Genomic DNA, 13,982 nt, shown 5'->3' with positions numbered 1-13,982 from the left:
TAAAACCATTCTAGATTTTAAAAAAATACAGCTATTCAGCTGAACTTCGTACACAGTAAATGAATATGCAAAGTTAAATGCTTATCCCAGCCTGACAACTACCTATTCTAAGTGCTTCAATTTTTCACTTTTAAAAGTTTCTTTTATCATTTTTATAGTTAATGCTAATTCCAATTATATCCAATAAACAAAACATCAACATAATGCGAAGGTCAAAGCAATTTCAAGTAAATGGAATCTTTTAATTTCCTGCCTATCGTTGCATTAAAATTACTGACTTCTGACCGACAGTATCAGCTCGTCATAAACGACACCGACAACAAGCAGGAAGAAGAGAAAGGCACTTTGGTTACCTCTCTGAACAACGGTCTAGAACAGAACGTTTAAAGTCTATGATAAAACATTTTCCTAACCATTCAAAAATTTACAATTACTGAAATCTGAACTTCATTTGTCTTGCAGACTGAGGAATTCACAGGCTTTAGTAGCTATGTTCCTTTCATCGTTTTAAGTTTTAAGTTACAATCCATGAAAAGAATGGCTTGGAAGAACATTATTTGGTGTGCAAAAAACTACTATATTAGGGATGAAACATGCAGAGTGGGGAATGAAACAATTAAGATATTTTAATAAGATAATTTTAGCTAATGTATTTCACTTACAGTATATTATCATTATTACTACAGAAGACTTTTCCTTGGTTTTCCTGCCTTTTGTTGTACTTCCTGCATCCTGTCTTTTAAATTCTATCAGATCCTGTAACTTACATTTAAAACTTAAGACTCCTTAGCTTTGAATAATTTTATTAAAAAGCAGGTATATTATTGAGCATGTATAAGGTGCCAGGCTAAGTGCTTTACAATGGATACTCTCATTTCATTCTCACAGAAATCCTGTGGGAGAAGTTCTATCATTATCCCCATTTTACAGAGAGGAAACTGAGTCTTAGAGAGGTGAAGATTTACCCACGGACTAGCAGTAAACAAATGGCAGAAATAAGGTGCTAACTCAAGCAGTCCAAGTACAGAGCCACATTTTAACTATGGAAATACACTGCCTGAATTTTAAGGTCCTTTGCCATTTGCACTTATTTTATTATTACCATATTTCACAACTCTAGGCCAAGTGAAGTTTCATCTTTTACCATACTAACTAGCCATTCTATAAGTCCATCAATTTCCAGGTGATGGAAAACCAATTTCCTCTGACCAATTTCCTCTGCCTGGATTCTTCCTCTACTACCATCTTCTTATAGAAAACTCTTGGTTGTTGTTCAAAACCCAACTGAACTATCACTCTTAAGCAAGCCTTCTTTGAATATCCCCCAAAGTCCCAAGTAGAGGTAGCTGCACTAGGTTCTAGGTGCCCACAGAACTATGCCATTTTTGAATTAATATTTGTTTATACAGCTATTACTCCTTCTTGGTCAAACTCTTAAACGGCAAAAAAAAATGCTTTGTTCATCCTTGTGTACTCAAAATCCAGGAGCGCTGTCTTGACACAATGTAGAAAATTAGCAAATGAATTAATTTACAGTACCCTGTGAGCCTGACGAAGTTATCTGACCAAGTCAGCAGAATAGGGATCTTGGTCTTCATGTAGAACTGTATTCATTTTCAGCTGTATGCTTTCTACTTCTAAAAGCATTCAAGAATTTTAGTAACAAGAAAGGGAATATGTATATGTGGTAGAGATAAAGGGCAGGCAGAATTGTTGGGTACTTTTTGTGGATTGACTTTGATAATATAAGCAATCTCTATGTCAAAATGATATGCAAAATGCAAAATATAAAGTATCTTTATGAGTTTGACTCCTATTTCTAAAATTGTTCCATCAATGATAACCGCAATGCCTTAGGCTTCTACTCTGCAAACGAGAGGTAGAATAGTAAAATCTGGGGCTGGAAAATTTCTATCAGCTATTCCAAAGAAAATATATTTAGAGATTATTGGGGCAATTAACATAATTACTTAAAGAGAGAAAGGAAAACAAAGCTGTATTTTTTTTTAGAAGATGTTTCTCATAAAGCATGCTCCAAGTTAGCATGCTAACTCAAGCAAGTACACAAAAGGTTTGCCTTGGAAGAAAACTCTTCAGAGGACAGGGTTTTATTTCTGCATTATCAGGCTCTCCTAGCTTGCATTACAGAATTTTCATAAAAATAAGATGACATGATACTATACATAGAAAATTCTAAAGATGCCACCAGAAAACTACTAGAACTAATCAATAAATTTGGTAAGGTTGCAGGATACAAAATTAATGCACAGAAATCTCTGGCATTCCTATACACTAACAACGGAAGATCAGAAAGAGATATTAAGGAAACAATCCCATTTACCATCACAACAAAAAGAATAAAATACCTAGGAATAAACCTACCTAAGGAGATAAAAGACTTGTACTCAGAAAACTATAAAACACTGATGAAAGGAATCAAAGATGACATAAACAGATGGAGAAATATACCATGTTCTTGGATTGGAAGAATCAATATTGTGAAAATGACTATACTACCCAAAGCAATCTACAGATACAGTGCAATCCCTATCAAACTACCAATGGCATTCTTCACAGAATTAGAGCAAAAAATTTTACAGTTTGTATGGAAACACAAAAGACCCTGAATAGCCAAAGCAGCCCTGAGAAAGAAAAACGGAGTTGGAGGAATCAGGCTCCCCAACTTCAAACTATACTACAAAGCTACAGTAATCAAGACAGTATGGTACTGGCACAAAAACAGAAATATAGATCAATGGTACAGGATAGAAAGCCCAGAGATAAACCCACACACATATGGTCACCTAATTTATGACAAAGGAGGCAAGAACATACAGTGGAGAAAAAACAGCCTCTTCAATAAGTGGTGCCAGGAAAACTGGACAGCTACATGTAAAAGAATGAAATTAGAACACTCCCTAACACCATACACAAAAATAAACTCAACATGGATTAAAGACCTAAATGTAAGACCAGACACTATAAAACTCTTAGAGGAAAACATAGAAAGAACACTCTTTGACATAAACCACAACAAGATCTTTTTTGACCCACCTCCTAGAGTAATGAAAATAAAAACAAAAATAAACAAATGGGACCCAACTAAACTTAAAAGCTTTTGCACAGCAAAGGAAACCATAAACAAGATGAAAAGACAACCCTCAGAATGGGAGAAAATATTTGCAAATCAAGCAACGGACGAAGGATTAATCTCCAAAATACACAAACAGCTCACGGAGCTCAATACCAAAATAACAAACAAGCCAATTAAAAAATGGGCAGAAGACCTAAACAGACATTTCACCAAAGAAGACATACAGATGGCCAAGAGGCACATGAAAAGATGTTCCACATCACTAATTATTAGACAAATGCAAATCAAAACTACTATGAGGTACTACCTCACACCGGTCAGAACGGTCATCATCAAAATATCTACAAACAATAAATGCGGGAGAGGGTGTGGAGAAAAGGGAACCCTTTTGCACTGTTGGTGGGAATGTAAATTGATACAGCCACTAGAGAGAACAGTATGGAGGTTCCTTAAAAAACTAAAAATAGAATTACCATACAACCCAGCAATCCCACTACTGGGCATATACCCTGAGAAAACCATAATTCAAAAGGACACATGTACCCCAATGTGCACTGCAGCACTATTTACAATAGCGAGGACATGGAAACAACCTAAATGTCCAATGACAGATGAATGGATAAAGAAGATGTGGTACATGTATACAATGGAATATTACTCAGACATAAAAAGGAACAAAATTGGGTCATTTGTAGAGATGTGGATGGACCTAGAGTCTGTCATACAGAGTGATGTAAGTCAGAAAGAGAAAGACAAATATCGTATATTAACGCATATATGTGGAATCTAGAAAAATGGTACAGATGAACTTATTTTCAGGGCAGGAATAAAGACTCAGATGTAGAGAATGGACATGTGGACACAGAGGGGGAAGGGGAGGGTGGGACAAATTGGGAGATTAGATTTGACACAAATACACTACCATGTGTAAAATAGATAGCTAGTGGGAACCTGCTGTATAGCACAGGGAGCTCAGCTTGGTGCTCTGTGATGACCTAGATGGGTGGGATGGGGTGAGTGGGAAGGAGGTCCAAGAGGGAGGGGATATAGGTATACATATAGCTGATTCACTTCATTGTACAGCACAACATTGTAAAGCAATTATACTCCAAAAAAAAAAAAAAAAAAAAAAGCCTGAAAAAAAATAACGTACCATCTGTCAAAAAGTATAGATAACTTCTCTGGGATTCTTACAACCATGTGATATTATATTCATACTTGCTTATGTTCTCCCAAACAAGTAGGCAAACTTGAAAATATGGGGAATTAGAGGTCTTTCCCTGATTATACAGCTAAGCCTCTACAGACATCATACTTCATGGAAAACATCTGAACTGTTTCTTTACACTTTATGTTCCCTAAGTAAAAGGACTGAATGTCCAAAAAACAATCACATCATAGAGCTTCATAAATAAAACTATATAACTGAACATTGCTATTACTTAGAATTTTAAGAGAGACTAATGAGACATAAAATTAAAATTAGTAGCAAAATGAAAGAGAAGAGCATAAACTTTCATTTTGAAAAACAGAGAGTAGAAACTGAAGAACAGTATAGGAAGATAAAAAGAGAAAAGATCTGAATTCTTTTTTTCACTAACATAAGAAAGTAATATGAGAACCCAATATTATTAGAAGAAATCCTAGTATAAAAAGGCATTTTATTAACTACCTTTTTCCCTCAAACCATCTAACCAACCAGCCAAGTGCACATTAAATAATAACCCAGTCAAAACATAACATTAGAAATCTCCAAAATGGTTCTTCCAAAAGGTGATATAACTTTAAGAATTATTCCCACACTCTCCAAATAATACACTTCTAAACCACTCTTATTTAATATTTTTAGTACTTTTTTATCATCAAATGACAATACAATAGGAAGTAAATGTTTAAACTGATGACCCTTAAAATTAGAATCATGGCTAAAAGAAGTATAAGTAAGTATGAAAAAAATTGGTCCTTTATTTTTCTTGACAGTTTCAGTTTCATTTCTGTTCTTTTCTCTTCATTTATTCAGTCAGTCATTCCCTTCACACATTCAGCCTTTTATATGCCAGGCATCATGCAAGCATTGTGTAACATAGACGAAAAAGGCAAGTTCCATTCTCAAGGCAGTGGCTTCCAGGCCAGGAGTACACGGTACAGTGTTACACATTAGAATGTGCATCATGATTTTTGGTTAGAAAAATACGATTACCTAAAGGATTAATTTCAGGGGTTATTTGGGCCTTGCTTGTTTCCAGTGTGCTCTGATTATAAAATCCCCGTATATTTACAATAGTTTAAGAAAGCCTCTTGTTGAAAGGGCCAAATAACCTCAAACAGAAATACATTCGGGCAACAGAGTTTCCTCACCTTGAGTTTTAAAATATTTTTTACATTTTGTACCAAATGTAGTTTTACCTAGTTTTCTACAAAGTTCTCACTTTTTAAAAAAGCTATCTCATTTTAAGGATATTTGGCTTCAAATATGTGCAGCAAATAAAACAAGTCCTATGAAAAAATCAATGACACCTACAAACCCTTTGTTCCACTAGAATAGATTTTATCACAGTTAGGGGATATATAACCATTACAGTTATTAAACCTGTTATTTTTCATAAAGAAATTATATATTGGCATCTGTCCTCTCTACCATACTTACTAAGAATGGAAACACAACCAAAACTTCTAAGCACAACTAAAACTTGCTGAATTGATATTTGAAAGCTAATAACAAACTGGAAAGCACTCCCTCATAATGATCACATCCATCCATTCATCCAAGCACTGAATTCTTGAATAAGAATTTAATTTACAGAAAAAGGAATTTAAGTTTTTAGTTATAAAAGTTGGGAGGCTGGTCTTGGTAATACACAGTCTCAAAACTATGACTTTTTTTTCAAAAGAGAAATCAACATTTTAGAATAAACTGTGAGAAGGAAAACTGGCTGAGGAAGCTATCTGGACAGATATGAAAATAATGTAAACTAGCAGAGCTACTATACCCTCTGTGTGAATGTTTTCCTCTTCCTGAACAGATCACAAGCATCTCTGATGCCAAAGTGCATTCCTAGGCCCCCCTTGATTCTCAGCTACCCCAGAACTCAGGTGAGTACCTGAGAACGTTCCATACGTGCTGCTGAACTTACTTGGAATAGGTACTGCTTGCCTAATCTACTTTAACTGATTATAGGAAATCAACAGGGAGAGGTCAGAAACTAAAATTATGAGTTCATAAATTTTATTTTTACCTTCAAAACCAGAATTCAGAAGGTGCTCCCCCAGGTCACAACCAAATACCCTTTCTTTCAAGATCCCACGCTGCTTCAACTTCTGTTTTGTTGGACGAGACTTCATGAATGTCCGTAAAAAAGTAATGAGCTTGCCGTGCTTTTTAGATACTAAAAAATAATAATAAAGAGAAAATACCTTAGTTGGGGCAAGAGGTCACATTTTTACTTAGTGTGAAAAGAAATGCAGATCTCAACAGCTGACTACAAAATAATCTATTACAAGTATACTTTATATTCTGTAGGAAATTTTCAGCAGAAGTTGCAGAAACAGTTGCTTTATAAATAATATCAGGGCTTTGCATGTTCTTCTCAAGAGCCTGTGATCTTATTTGATGGGATTGTGAGCAAACTGAAGTATTATAATTTGTGACTTTTTTAAATCAAGCGTGGTAAACCAGCCATCTTCCCAATGCTACCCAAGCGTGCTACAGGATGACAACTGGGACCTGAGTTTTATATTGCTTTGGAGATCTTCATGATAAGTAAGACTTAAAATGGTGTAAATCTAGAAACTGCTTTTCTAGTTAATTTCTACAATATTTTATTTAGTGGTTAGAAATTTTCATGACATTTACAATCTGGAATGTAAAACTGAAAAAATAAACAACTCCCTCTTTCTCATTGCATTATGATATAGATCACACTTGTCAAACTAATGGCTATGTAAGTACAAGACACACACACACATAAAAAAGCATTAGATTTTCTATTAACATTCATCTATAGTACACCAAATATGTCACCTTAAATCCTTTGTAGATCAAGGCAAGAGATAAGTTACATATAGTAAGATATTTCCACTGACTTATATGTTAGAAAGATAACAGCAAAAGATCTGAAAGCAAACAAATCCTTAGAAAACTGACTTTTGCTGAGAAGTGCAGCCTGCAGGGAAAATTACTCTAGAAGTCAACACACAACAAATTACCATAAGATCAGAGATTAGCTGCAGGATAGAACACTAAGCCACATGGCCTCAATCCTCCTACTCAGTTTGTATATGATTACAGGAGTCTTACTGAACCCTGCTGTAGTTTCTTGAGTGAACCCAAATCATAAATCCCTTGAACTGATGAATCCTCCTGTAGGAATTCTGTGTACTGAGATTAACTTGTGGCCTAAATGGACCACTAGATGGGTTACTCTGACCAGATTAAACACTCTCTTTACATTTTGGGGGAAACTCTATTTACAGACTTAAGCATCTTTTCTATGAACTGTACAAAGGTGATCAACTGTAACTGGCTTGCCCATAACTGAGAGGTTTCCTGGGACATGAGCCTTTCAGTGCTAAAACCAGGGAAGTCCTGAGCAAACTGGGACAAGGTAGTCATCCTAGACTGTACGCAGATTAAAGAGGAAATTTATTTTTTCTATACCAATTACTTAAAGTTTACTTAGAATTGTCAGTATAATTTTGATGCTATCTCTAACATGCTGTGACACTGGGTAAATTACAACCTCGCTTGTATCTGAGATCCTTGCTACAAAGTTAAATGACATGGTCTCTTATCTGCTGAGACATTTATAGCACACTGGGGCAACTTCAGAAGTATGTCACACTTGTAATATTAGTATATTAAAAGTTACTGACTTGTATGAGTTTTATTCTCCCCTAGTTGCTAGCAGATTGTGTGTTATGAATATTTGTTGTTAAAAGTATGGTCATCAAACCATTTTTGTTCATTTTTGAACATTCTCTAACAAACTTTAAAATAATTGTGAGAAGATTAATGAATAAAAACAAATGAGTTTGCTTTACGGTAATTTAACATTACATTTATATATTTGAAAGAATTTTAATTTCTATAATAGTCAATATTTCTACCTGGAAACAGGGTGTGTCATCAGTTTTCTAAAGCTTTTATATCTCGCAGTAAAGTTTTCTAATTTTCTTTATGAAAAGACACATTCCACATATTTCTTGTTAGGGATATTGCTAAGTATTTTACCTTTTTTTTTTTTTTTTTTGCTGCTTTTGTAGAATAATAGTTTTCTTCAATTACAGTCCTAACTGGTAGTTACTGGTATACTGGAAAATTATTTCTTTATGTATGGCTCAAATCTGATCATTTTCTAAACTCTCAACCATTTTAGGAGAATTTTAGTTGATCCTTTTGGATTTCATGGATATATAATTGTGTTAAAGTAAATATGGTAATTCCATCCTGTTTCTGATAAGAAGAATTTCTGATTTCTTTTTCAGATTTTAATAATTGGCCAGAACTTCCAAGACACATGTTAAAAAGTAGGCATTTGTACTTGGACGCCGAATTTGATGAAAATATCTGTTGGATCTGGCAACTGCATATGATGTACATGAGAAAACATTCTTTTAGTCAGATTTCCAGGAATGTTTCAAAGGGATGGGAACTGAATTTTAACTACTATTCATTTAGCAACAAACATGTAAGTGCCTCCTGTACCTCAGGAACTGAGAGTACAGTGGGCAACAAGTGAGACAAGCTCTTGCTGTCAGAGCTTACTGAGGAGAGAAGGACAATGAACAAATAATAATACCCACACAGCCGGCATTTATTTTATGCTTAGTTACGTGCCAACAACTGCATAAGTGTTTATATTTATTAACCATTCATTTCTCATAGGATCCTATAAGGAAAATACTATTGTTACCCCCTTTTTAGAGGAAGAAACTCTGGCACAGAGTGCTAAGTAACATGTCTAAGGTCATGGAACCAGGATTAAAAGTCAGGCGGTCTAGCTCAAAACCCAAGTTCTTAGCCACTGTATGATACAGCCTAAATTAAGACAGCAAGGTAATTTCAGATTGCTTTTAACTGCTAGTAGGAAATAAACAGAATGTAGTAATAGTGATGAGAAAAACAAACTATTGGGTGGGCCAAAAAGTTCCTTTGGTTTTTCAGTAAAAATAAAAGACACATTTTTCACTTTCACCAAGAACTTTGTTGAAAAACATATTCACTGTTTTGTTCCACTACGTTCTGCCATTTTTCAGGCAACTTCATAATTCCATCTTCCCAAAATCTTCTATCTTTTTGAGCAAAGAACTGTTCCAGGTACCTTTTATAGTCTTCCAGGGAACTGAAATTTTTTCCATTAAGAGAATTTTGTAAAGACCGAAATAAATGGAAATCCAAAGGAGCAATGTCTAGTGAATAGAGCAGATGAATCAGAACTTCCCAGCCAAGCTGTAACAGTTTCTGCATGGTCATCAAAGAGACATGAGGTCTTGCATTACCCTGATGGAAGATTATGCATTTTCTGTTGACTAATTCCGGATGCTCTTTGTCGAGTGCTACTTTCAGTTGGTCTAATCGGGAGCAGTACCAATTAGACCTGTTGGAATGAATCATTTCGTTTTCTGGAAGGAGCTCATAATAGAGGACTCCCTTCCAATCCCACCATATACATAACATCACCTTCTTTGGATGAAGACCGGCCTTTGGTGTGGTTGGTGGTGGCCCATTTCGCTTGCCCCACGATCTCTTCCATTCCACATTGTTGTACAGTATCCACTTTTCATCGCCCATCACAATTTGTTTTAAAAATGGAACATTTTCATTATGTTTAAGTAGAGAATCGCATGCAGAAATACGGTCAAGGTTTTATTCGCTTAACTTATGTGGAACGCAAACATCAAAGCGATTAACATAACGAAGCTGATGCAAATGATTTTCAGCACTTGATTTGGATATTTTGAGTATGTCGGCTATCTCCCGAGTGGTATAACACTGACTGTTCTCAATTAATGTCTCGATTTGATCGCTATCAACTGCAACTGGTCTACCCGACCGTGGAGCATGGTCCAGCGAGAAATCTCCAGCACAAAACTTCGCAAACCACTTTTGACACGTTCAATCAGTCACAGCACCTTCTCCATGCACTGCACAAATCTTTTTGTGCGTTTCGGTTGCGTTTTTACCTTTCTTGAAATAATAAAGCATAATATGCCGAAAGTGTTGTTTTTTTCCTTCCATCTTCAATATTAAAGTGGCTACACAAAAATTCACCAATTTTGATAAGTTTTTTTAAAATGCACGCTGATATGACAGCTGCCACGATACAATCTAACAAAATTGTTTCGAATGAAGTTAAAGACAACTAAGCGCTACTAAAGCCATCTTACGGAAAAAACCGAACAAACCTTTTGGCCAACCCAATACCTTGATAAGGTGGTCAGGGAAGGTCCGAGGAAGTCATATATGAACTGGAAGATGCGAGTGTAGTGAACAAGGAAGACTGTATGAAATGAGGCTGAAGAGGTAGGTAAAGGCCAGCACTAGAGGCCATAATACAGAGTCTGGATTTTATGCAATGAAAACACACTGAAGAGTTTAAACACTTTAGAAAGGTTACTTTAAAAATAACCCAATATGTGTATTAGAAACCTAAATGTGCATTAACAGGAAATTGATTGAATATTAATGGATACATCTGCACAGAGGACTGCTGTTTGGCTTTTTTTTTTTAAAGGAGGATCACTAACTATTGATATGAAGCAATCCCCAAAATATATTAAGTCAAAAAGGAAGGTAGAGAACAGTATATTTAGCATAAGAAAGGATATGGAATAAATACATCACACACACATAAATTCACAACACATAATAAACACATGTATGTGTGTACATAAGAGCTTATTTTTGTAAAGAGAAACACTGGAAGGATAAACCAGAAATTAATAATAATGGGTAAAAAAAATGGGTGGGGAAAGGGTGGGGATAAAAAATGAGACTGTTCTGAATATACCTTTTTAGGTAGTTTGACTTCTGAATTATGTTAATGTTCTTTCTACACGTTCAAATATAAATTTAGAATGTTAAAAAAGAAAATCCTAAGATTGAAAATAACCTAAGAAATGTATCTAATAATATATCAAATTGGTAACATTGTCAACAGAGAGAAAATATTTTAAATGCCTTGTAAACAATAAACTAACTGCACATGATTACCAGGGTATATTCTAGGGACAAAACAACTACCAAGTAATATTTAACTTCTTTCAACTGTATGAGAGAAAGGAGATACAATAATAAAATAAAGGAATTTAAGAAAAAATAACCCTAATGTTAGCTATGAGTTGGAACATGAACTCAAAATTAAAATATACACACATTTTCCCTAAGCTCTAGCTACTGAAAAGGCTTAGAAACAATGACATTCCAGTTGCATGAATGCCTTTGGTCTCAGACCTGGATTTCTAAATATCATTCCCTAACAAAATAAACCAGGACTCCTTGGAGAAATGCCTGTTTGCAAGTTGATAGCAAGCAAGCACAAGGTGAGACTGGGATATTTTTTTGAGACAGAAAGCAGGGGAAGCACCCACACCCATCAGGAGCCATGTCAAAAGAACTGAGTTGAATGGACTCCCACTGGCCAGCTTTGGAACGTCATAAAGATTTGAATATCATGAAGAACGACTATGACTTCTTAAAATACTCCCCAGAAGAAAGGAAGGAAGGGAGTGACGATTTTCAGCATAAATGGAGCTAGAACATTAAAAAAAACTGCCATGATAGTTTGCCATATTGAACTGGGCTCCCTGCAAGTAGAGAGCAATAGGTTTATTTCCTTCACATCAGTTAGCAGTATCGTATCTCGAATTACTGATTGAAATTAATTATATATTAACCAGGAAATACGTTCACAATTCAGCGATACCTATACGGAAATAGATTTGTATTCATGCTCCTCCGACCAAACTCTCATACACAATAAAATTACATTAGTCAGAGGGCAACCTGGGTAGAACAGGACTTTCGAGGACACCTGGTAGCTTTGACTGTCTTTGGTGTCCTAAGTTTGGCTCAAGAAGAAGGAAAGTTGGCTATCTTTTCCTGTAGGGTAAAGACCATTCATATTTATTTTTCCTAAATAATGACCTAAGACTCAAGTAGGAGCTTGCAGTATGACACAAAATTAAGACCAGTGGAGACTGTCAATAGCAACTCTGTGCCCCCATCTGGCACTTGTGGGTTCTGGGAAATTGTGCTGATATGCGCGTAACCCGGCTTCTACTCGGCGTGGCCACGCTGCTTCTGTCACCTTTCCAAAAACACTACTAAATAAATTGGGAACTTTAAACCTAAACTTGTAATGGGAATGAGGGGTGGGTGTGGTCTCTTCCTGCCAACCTATATCCCAATGTGAGATACCAAAATAACTAATATTCATAATGGTGACCAGACATACAATCTTAAATAATTTCTAAGTCTTCAAAGAAAGATTGAACTATGTTCTACACAGTTTTAGTGTTGCTGTTATTGTTATTACAATTGGCATTCCAATTTAGAGATAGTTATGGTGAAAAACTCTGGCATCCATAATTAAATAATCAATTACCTATCGAGATAGACAAATTTCATTGCACTGGAAATTTAAACTAATAAAAATACTCAATTCAGTTACAAATTTGAAGATCTAACAACACTTCCAAATATAAATGTCTCTTCATATTAATTTTTTCTTCACTTTATATTTTCTTCCCATTTCTTAGACAATAAAATGGCTAAAAGAAGTTTCTTTTGGACACTACACTGCCCCCACCCATTTTCTTATAACAAACTAGTAAACTTCTTAGTAAAACTACCTTTCGAGGAACAGAGCACGGAATACTGTCAATGAAATCAGGAGACTTCTCCTGAGGAAGGGAGAGTGGGGGACTGGCTTTAGACAGGTAAGTGCTTATAAACCCACTTCAGCAAAGGAACCTTGGAATGCAGTGGGAAGTGTGTTAGGGTTAAGGTCCACCAAATATGGTGGATCAGAGAAATGAAAATGATAACAGACATTTCCACAGATAAAATGCATAAAAAATAAAACACAAAACAGTACTTAGACAAAAGCAAATCATACCACTGTGTATTCAAATTCCCTACTCTAGGGTTAAAATGCAACATGTGCCACAAGGCTACTTTCTTCCATATCATTTAGACAAGATTTCATGCTTGCAATCGTCTTTCAAACTTGACACAAATCCAACCAGACCAGTTCTTCCAGTAGTTAAAAGCTTTAGCAGTATGACACACAACTTAGTATCTCCAAGATAAATCTTTATGATACCAACAACCAGTTTATAGGGGCACGGTGAACCTTGACATGGAGAGGCAGGGCACCGGGAGTTTCTAACTACACAAGTATAGTATTTCTCCAGCAAATCCTAAGAATTCTCCTTTTCTCATAATACTTCACTTAAATCAGAGTTCTCTAAATTGGGTCTTAGAAATCTTCTAGACTGATGTGAGAGAAGTCTGGGCTTGGAGTAATTTCTCAGTAAATTAAATTAAAGGAAGATGATTTGTGTCAGATAAGGGCCTTGGCATTAGGTTTATTTGATTATATGCATCAAGTTCTAAGATCTGTAATGAATTCATATGGCCAAGCAGACAAAGTGAGAGGGTAGAGGTGGGATGCATAATACCTGAGGAGATTATCTTGGTTAACCTAAGGTATAATAAAGTATGAGTGTAAGGTTTACATGTCCAATGGATTTTCACAATTGTACACAACGTCCTGTCTTTTGCTCAAATTTTTACAAACATAGATTAGATGACCATTTGATGGAAATTTAAGAGACTGGAATAGAAATACAGGCAACTGGACTCTGGGATATTTAAGGGTCTTTA

General features: G+C 35.5%; 1 protein-coding gene across 6 annotated transcripts in view; it reads right to left on the bottom strand.

The window, feature by feature from the left end:
• Positions 1-13,982, bottom strand: part of ARHGAP32 (Rho GTPase activating protein 32) — a 291,298-nt gene that overhangs the window by 33,770 nt on the left and 243,546 nt on the right. For all 6 annotated transcript variants that reach the window (XM_061203062.1, XM_061203063.1, XM_061203065.1 and 3 more), the window contains one exon: positions 6,331-6,480. In XM_061203062.1, coding sequence (XP_061059045.1) covers positions 6,331-6,480 — 150 coding nt within the window. The remainder of the gene's footprint in view (positions 1-6,330; positions 6,481-13,982) is intronic.

The sequence above is a fragment of the Eubalaena glacialis genome, chromosome 10 (genome assembly GCF_028564815.1).
Source record: "Eubalaena glacialis isolate mEubGla1 chromosome 10, mEubGla1.1.hap2.+ XY, whole genome shotgun sequence".
Classification (NCBI taxonomy): Eukaryota; Metazoa; Chordata; class Mammalia; order Artiodactyla; family Balaenidae; genus Eubalaena; species Eubalaena glacialis.
The sequence above is the reverse complement of the archived record's forward strand: the minus strand, read 5'-3'. Positions and strand labels throughout refer to the sequence as shown.